Source organism: Mya arenaria, chromosome 17 (genome assembly GCF_026914265.1).
Source record: "Mya arenaria isolate MELC-2E11 chromosome 17, ASM2691426v1".
NCBI classification, from domain to species: domain Eukaryota; kingdom Metazoa; phylum Mollusca; class Bivalvia; order Myida; family Myidae; genus Mya; species Mya arenaria.
The window spans coordinates 41,857,783-41,866,211 of NC_069138.1; the positions used below are offsets into that span (position 1 = coordinate 41,857,783).

The 8,429-nt window shown below is 38.4% G+C and overlaps 1 protein-coding gene across 1 annotated transcript in view; it reads left to right on the forward strand.

Moving 5' to 3' along the window:
- The first annotated feature begins 2,894 nt into the window (after window positions 1–2,894).
- Window positions 2,895–8,429, forward strand: part of LOC128223496 (uncharacterized) — a 16,090-nt gene continuing 10,555 nt past the window's right edge. The window contains exons 1-2 of the mRNA XM_052932775.1: window positions 2,895–3,102; window positions 7,234–7,298. Coding sequence (XP_052788735.1) covers window positions 2,895–3,102; window positions 7,234–7,298 — 273 coding nt within the window. The remainder of the gene's footprint in view (window positions 3,103–7,233; window positions 7,299–8,429) is intronic.

Consider the following 8,429-nt stretch of genomic DNA (forward strand, 5'->3'; position numbering starts at 1 on the left):
TATTTTTTAGAGCTTGTTTTAGTAAGTTGAAATTTCGTATGTAACATCTTTGGTTAATGTGACAACATCTGTCAAAGTAGAGATTCACGATCATATCAATTATTATGTCGGAAATCGTTCATTTTATAGACAGTTAATCACCCGTCAACTTATGCTTTGGAGGTCACAAATACCAAACACCTGAAAAGCATTGTTTTTAGACAAAATTAAAAAAGAAGATAATTTCTTAGAAAATGGGTGTCAGTGATGGGATCTGTGTTGAAAGTTTGCTTTTCAACACACGGAAAGCCGATATGTGAAATATGTCAGATATTATATAGTTATTGCATTGTAGCCAAGCCCTCGGTCGATATATTAAGGTCGATAAAGCCATACTCTGACTGCAACAAAATTGAAACAATTGTTTAGTTCGTAGCCAAAAGTTTAAACATAAACCCCGTTTAATGGAACAGGGTAAACGCCAATGAACACAAAAACAAACAATCACAAACAAGAAACATGGAACAACAGCACAAAACTCCACAAACAAAATAATTGGGTTAATATTTAAATGAAAAACTACAGAAAATAGCACCGTAGTCGAACGTTTAAACATAAACCCCGTTAAATGGCACAGGGTGAACATAAAAAACAATCACAAACCAGAGGCATGGAACAACAGCACAAATCTCCACAATCAACACATTACATATATACTATATAAAAAAACTAGAAGTGTTTATCAAGAATTGTTAGGTACCGCCTTTGAACGATCGGTAAAATGTAAATTTTCTAGGGGTTTAAAACAGTTTGTGTGCACAACCTCACTCTTAATGCAACAATCCCCAAAAAAGTAAAAACGTAAAGGTAAATCTTATAAAAGTCTTATTAATATTTATATTAGAAGCTACAGAAACAAGCTCAATCGCCAAAAGTTTAAACATAAATCCCGTTTAATGGCACAGGGTAAACACAAAAACAAAATTCACAAACAAGTAACACGGAACAACAGCACACAAGTACACATACACCACAGTGCATATATAAAATTGTATGGTACATTAAAGTATTTATGCAGTTTTATAGATGAACGATTTCATTGGTTTGGTTATTTGTCGTGTTGTCGGGCTGAAGGTATCCGTCTATATTTACCAAACAGCGCTAGCCAATCAAATTGCTTGACCGTCTTCAAGTGCTTTAACCAGCCAATGAATATCATTCACCATTGTTTCATTGTCTTCCGCGAATGAACATCGCGTGAACCTATTTCTTTGTTTCGTTCAAAGAGTGCTCTACTAAAGTGGAATATCGAGAAAATTATTACGATTACATTATTGATATACTGTGCTTTCGACTTCTATTAAGATTTTGTGTGAGTACATGTTAGTGCACTCGTAAATTACTTGCAGAGTGCGCAAAATCTTCGGAGAACGTTGCGTCTTTGACCTTCAGTGTTTGACCACACATCCATCAGCAAGATGGCTGACCGTCGAATCATGTTTTTCGGTCATTTTTACGTTCATCGTTTGAGAAAGTATTTACAGCGGTCTATCGACTTTGATCCAAATTTGTTCCGGGAAGCTTGTTCGGATCACTATTAAGGCTACCATGGAGCTACTTTATCCGATTTAAGACAGAAGATAGAAATGATAACCGATTACCAACTGGACATCGTCGTTTTATTTGTGGGTACGAATGACCTGTACCATCCATATTCCTCTCCTGATGCTATCGTTATGGAAATCATCGCATTGATGCAGGATCTACATTTTGGTTGTCATGTTAAACATATCATTTACTCACAAACTGTACATCACATACAACCGACAGTCTACACCAGGTACCCTGTGGATAAAGACTGGTTCAACTCTCGGGTCAATAATTGAAACCAAGTGGTATCTGCTCATTGTGTGCGGACTGAAAATTTACGTTTAAAAGGGATTGTGAGCGAGGAGGCCGAGGCGAGCGCGTTCATCCATCTGTTGACGAGCACAGAAAGCTTTACCACAATCTGCGTTCAGCCATTGTCGCAGTCCAAAATGCACTGTGAACCACTTTCTCAGTTAAGTGTGTAATATAGGGGGTGACCCCGCAATCTAAATGGTCAATATTATGTCTCGTACACATAGAAGGCTATGTGTTTACATTTGATATAATAAGCTACAAGTTGGCCTGATTCTTTTAAATGCCTGTTCGGGCCCTCCGCAGTGATGTGCTGTAATCAGTTTTGTGTGTCATAATGGGAGGAACTCCGCACTTGTCATTTTGTTTAGTACGCACAGAAGGCTGTATGTTCTTCTTGTTCGAGATTGCATTTTCATTGAGTAATAATATAGGGCCGGCTTCCTTGTACGTGGCTTATTGTGCCCTAAGTGTTCTATGTTTCGGCAGTAAATCCGGCATAGCTTCATTTTGTTACTAACTGTAGCATATATTTACCTCGCTTTTCATGGTGACATATTGGTCATGCACGATTACGTACGCTGTTTTATTTTTCCATGTTAACAAGTAAGTCATGAAGATGTGTCTTGTTTTTCTTTCCCATGTAACCATGGTGATCATGTGCTGACATTGTTTCCCTGTGATATTTTATAACTGTCTTTCCAGTATATGCATTCCCGTACATTTACGGTAATAACATTTTTCCTGTGTATTCACAGTTAGTCCATATAAGGCAGGGCGTCCCAGTCTTTACAGTTGCATTAATACTTATTGTACCAATTGCTTTTGTTGCTCATTACATTAGTGCATTTTATAAGTGTACCAGTGTGAAGGCATGCACTGCTTGACTTTCTATTTAAGCGATTGTTCTATCGTTTGGGTTAAACAGCCCTGCCACGTTGAGGCACCTGATAGACCTGGGACTTTATTTTTTATTTCTGTTGGTTTTATTTCCACTACTTCGCTTTATGGAGATGAAACGTTCAGCCCGAGCCAAGCCGCCGGCTAAGAAAAAGAAGGCACGGACAGTGCAGCAACCGACCGACTGGTCAATAGGGTCAACACATACAATGCCCAACCCACAACCAGAGGTCCTGCCACCAAGCCCAGCAGTGCCTGCCGCTCAGCCTATGCCACCACAGCCAGTGCATCACCACATACCAGAGATCTCTAGTGACGAGAGTGAGGAGTCTGATGAGGATTCTTTGGATGTCATAGTGGCCACCCATTTAAACGCTCTTCTGCCACCTTATATGGCTCATCAACCTATTAGAGCGCCAATTCGTTCACAAGTGAAACCTTCTCTTTCAAAGAAAATTTAGAAAAACAAATTGTTGAATTTTCCTTGCTTCTGCCCTCCACTCTTGCAACCAACCAGTTCGCCATTTAAATGGACACGAATGCCGACCTTTGCATTTTTCCACAGAACAACATGAAAAGGATCCGTTCAATTGAACGGTGGACGACCGCTTTCCTGCATTTTACCTCCATTTACTTAACCAAATACCCAAATAAAGGGCCTAATTGAATGAAGTATGGGGAAATAGTGCGGGATCTTGCATCAAAACGGCCCATACCTTTCATTTAATATGACACATGATTTCGGATGTTCAGAGAGCAATGCCATATTCCATGGGAAAGTATACATATGGAGTTCTGGCTGTTGACTTCCACGATGTCCCAGTCTTCTTCGCAGCCCTTTTCTCCCACACCCTTCCCGCAGTTCAAAACTAGACATTCCAATCGCCCCAGTCGGTGTCTTGAAAACACATGCTAAGCTTTCAACCGAAGGTCAAAGTGCCACAACACTATGTGCACGCTCCAACACATCTGCGGTTACTGTCGTGGACCACACCCAGCATCTCAGTGTGTCTTCACAAGCAAAGACCAAGCTGGTATTTCCAATACCAAATAAAGGTCATTCAAACAAAAACCTCAATAACGATAGAAAACTCACCACTCCAATCAAAGCCCATGTTTTAAACCAGTTTCTTAGTGGCTTTCAGTTGGCTGACTACCTAGTACACGGGTTTACCCATGGTTTCAAATTGGGCTACACCTGTCAGCATTTAGCAACTTGTTTCCCAAATTTTCCTGTCACAAACTTCATGACAAAGGTCAAAGACTGACAAAGAGGTTTTAGCCGGCCGTGCCAAGGGTCCGTTTGATCGTCGCCCCCTTTCCCAATTTACGTATCACCGAAAAAGCCGCCGGTGAATACCGGTTCATCCACCACCTGGTTACCCTAAAGGTACGTCTATTGATGATGAAATAGATAAAAAGCTGTCTAGAGTGTCGAACGCTCAATTTGATGACGCAGTGCAATGGCTTCTCCGCTTAGGTAAGGGTGCTTTACTTGCACAATCTGACATTGCCAATGTCTATCGCATAATACCGATATTCCCCTATGATCATGACCTGTAAAGTTTCAAGTTTGATGGGAAATATTACTATAACACCTGTTTGGCCATGGGTGTCAGCTCTTCTTGTGCCATATTCGAGCGCTTTAGTACAGCCCTTCAATGGATATCTAAGCAGCATCTCAATATTGGTCATATGGTTAATATTTTGGACGATTTCCTGTTTTTATGTCACCTAATTCCCCCTACTTGTCAAAGTTACCTTGCGCGCTTCCAGGTCTTTTGCAACTCAATTTGTGTCCTCATTAAAGCCGATAAGACTGAATCCGCCAGCCCCATAATTACATTCATGGGGCGAGTACTAGACTCTCTTTTGATGGAAGCTCGCCTTTCCCTCGACAAGCTCTTAAAATTGAGGATACTTCTCTCTAATACACTCAATAAGCGAAAAATAAAAATAAAATACCTTCAAAAGGCTTATTGAACTTCTGTTGTCAGGTTGTTCGCCCTGGGAGATGTTTCCTCAGACGTTTCATGGATTTGACCACAAAGGTTACCAATCCCTCGCACCGCATTACCTTAAATAAACAGAGCAGACAAGACTTGGCCGCATGGCTCTTATTCATACAGCATTTTAGTGGAAAAGAACTCTTGCTTGAGGATCGTTGAGTAACAATTGCTTCTTTGCACATCAACACCGATGCTGCGGGATCAATCGGATATGGTGCAACTTTCAAACCCTGGTTTGATGGGTTATGGCATCCGCACCTGGGAAACCATCCCCTTAAAAGAACTGTTTCCAATTTTTCTCGCCATCTACACCTGGGTCCCTCTCATTCGAAACACATGGCAGTTGTCCACATAATCCGTCATGGCCCTAGTTAAAAGGTTAGTATTGGCACAAAAAACATGAAACACAATGTGCTAGTTAAGGCAGTACACATACAGGGAACACTCTATGTTTTACCAGATATTCTATTCCGTTCACAGATCATGATGTTCAAAAGCTTAGCTCGAAACATGGACATTGAAGCCACCACAGTCCGGCCAGAATCTATCCGACCAACCTGAATTCGGTCATACTTTCTCTGTTGGATAATGCCCTGTTTGGTCTACTAAGATCAGTTACAGAAATGCTCTTAATCCATAAGATGAACAATTATCAGAATCCAGCAGAATCATTTATTATCAAAAAACTGATGTACAGCATCCTCCGATGTATCATGTCTGACAAGCGTTTGCCAATCACGTTACCCATATTGAGACGATGAGTCTCTTCCATTTACTACGTTATTGAGATACGTCGGCTGTTGAAGTCCATGTTTCTTACAGCGTTTATTGATCTATTTAGGCTAGGCGAGCTAACCCTGTCAAATAATGTGACTGCTAACATGATTCAACGACAGCATTTAAATAGTATCATCATAACGATGCTTAGTTACAAACACTCGCAAGGTCACGCAGCCAGAATCTCACAGTGACGACAATCACATGTTCTCAAACTTTGCCCTGTCAGGGCTGTGCTCACCTACCTTAAAGGTACAGACCCCTTTCCAGATTCGTTATACAATTTCCTAATGACTCCCCCATCACAACTTCCTACTTCAGGAAATTGTTTAAGTCGTGTGCTAAGCATTGCGGTCTATCATCCGACCATTACACTCCGCACTTCTTTCGTATCGGTGATGCAACACACGCATACTTCTCCCATTTGCCTTCAACCACCATTCAAACCTCAGGCCGATGGAAATCATCTGCCTTCCAAAAATACATCCGCCTTGCCTCACTGTCATTGCCTTAAGCCGTACGGCATACCACGTGTAAAATGGTATATCTGTGAGAGTGCAGCTTTAAGCCTTCACATGTATTTATAACTTTTCAGAACACGGCACATATTTGTAACATGTTATTTGGGTCATTTGATCGTTTAAGGAGGTCTGGAGCTGACTAAAAATAATCCTTTACCTGTGGTTGAGAATGGGCATTTTAAATCCTAAGTGGGGTTTAAATAGCTATTATAAGTGATTTATAAGTTGATACAAAGTGTTGACAAAGTGGTAGCCAATCGCCATGCACAGGCGCTTAAAATTACAACATTTGCAAGAATGGAAACATATTTTCGGATTGAAGTAGTTTAACTTGAAGCATTTAAGTTATGTTCTTGCCTAAATTCACGCTGGACATGTATACATTATCGCAAATGACTCATATCAGGAGACCATGGCGAAATAGATGAGATCAACTTTATTGCATTCTTGACACCAGATTTAGATTTACCATTATCAAACCTATGTTAAATGAGAATGCTTTATTGTTCATTGATTTCAAATGAAAGGACTACGTGCATTATAAATATATATTCAAACCTATAAGTATGTACTATTTTTGTGATATAATGCTGTAATACATAATACGGTCGATGATTTGTTTCACAAAGAGCTAATTTGTATTCGTGTTCGCACGAGTTATCCCTAGTTTTAAAAATTGTTATTAAATGTGTGCATATGTCGAAGTTTTTTTAAGTATATATTAACTTGTAGCGACTTAAAGTGCTACTTCAAATATTGACAGGTCATACACGTCATTAAAGTGATTGTTTGAACTGCATTTAAACTTGCAAATCCCAGATGAATCAAACTCAAATACATTTTTTACAATGCAGCCGAATATTGGCCTAAACTTTCAATATAAGGCTTCAATAAGATGTTAAAGTTAGATGATATGTAATATTATTTTAATGATGAATCATTAAAACAGTACTTAAGTCCAGCTAACTGTCTAACAATACTACCTGATTATACGTCATTATGATTCAATTTGAAAACCAAATGACATTTAGGAATATAATCGCTGGATTCCCGCTCGATAGAAACCCAATCTTGACTAAAGGATTTTTCCCAGTGGAATCCCGCAAATAGTAGTTACCTTTCACACCTATTTCAATTACATTTAGATAAATCACTGCTAAGAAAAGGAGTTTACAACACATATTCGCACGATAACAAACACGCAGCCGCTGTAAGTCGATTTTTTCTAAATTAATCTGTTTGTTGAGAAATTAAGCAGTTCGTTTATACGTTATGATAGTTTTGAATTGAATGAAATCTAAACCTAAAGAAAATACGTATGTGTTTAGGTTTAAAGCAGCACGATTAAAATCATATCCTTGTTATACACTTTGTATTTCGTGTTTTTATTTTAATTTTAACTTTCGATTCAGAAAACACGTTTTGTTGGTTTAACTTTTTACTTTGAGCAATGTTAAGTAAAGGAAGTGTGGACCTAGTTATTAACTTCCGTTACAGTATCAGTCTATCTTATACGCATTATAAAGAAGGATCTTCATACTGTACTGGGCTTTTGATTTAAATCAATATACAGATCCACTAAACTAAAATACACTTTGCCAATGTTTTGTTTATCTCCGCGCATATGTGATCTAATACTTAAATCAGATTGCGTTTTATCGAACCTACTGTGAGCAAATAAATGAAGATAAAAACAGTCTACAATGGTTCAATGTGTGAGCAATACATGAAGAAATATATATTTTCACAATAATTCTTCAATTTAATTTTCTAAATATCATTGAAATTAGAGATTTAATAAAATAGTATTGGTACGTTTTAAATATTTTGTTAGTGATCACAAACGAAAACAATATTAAAAATATAGTACGCGTTTGGTTTCCTATATTCAAAACACATCCTCCGATAAAGTTGCGCCCCCTTTAACGCCTTATTCTGGAACCGTCCATTACGAAATAATTGCAGCATCTGCGTAGGTGCTAAATGCTTATTTAAAATACGATGTCTAGTATGTAAATTCCTTGTCTAAGGGCTTGTATAGTTTCATTAAAAAAGGTTGTAATTCGTTTGGATTTGAGAAGTAAAAAAGGTTTATGAAAGTTTGATAAAGGTCATGGTAAGCTCATACGCAGCCGCCGCACGTGCGCAATGTCCATATATTTCAACAAGTTTATCTGGTTGGGGACGGTAGCAATAATGATCTTAGTCGATTTTTGTAGTAAATTAGTATATTATTAGTGTTTATGTTTTCATTATTTTGCCACATATTTGAATGAGCAAGCGATAAACCGGTATGGAAAAAAGTTTAAAAGTATAAAACAGTAGTTAAAGTTATCGTTTA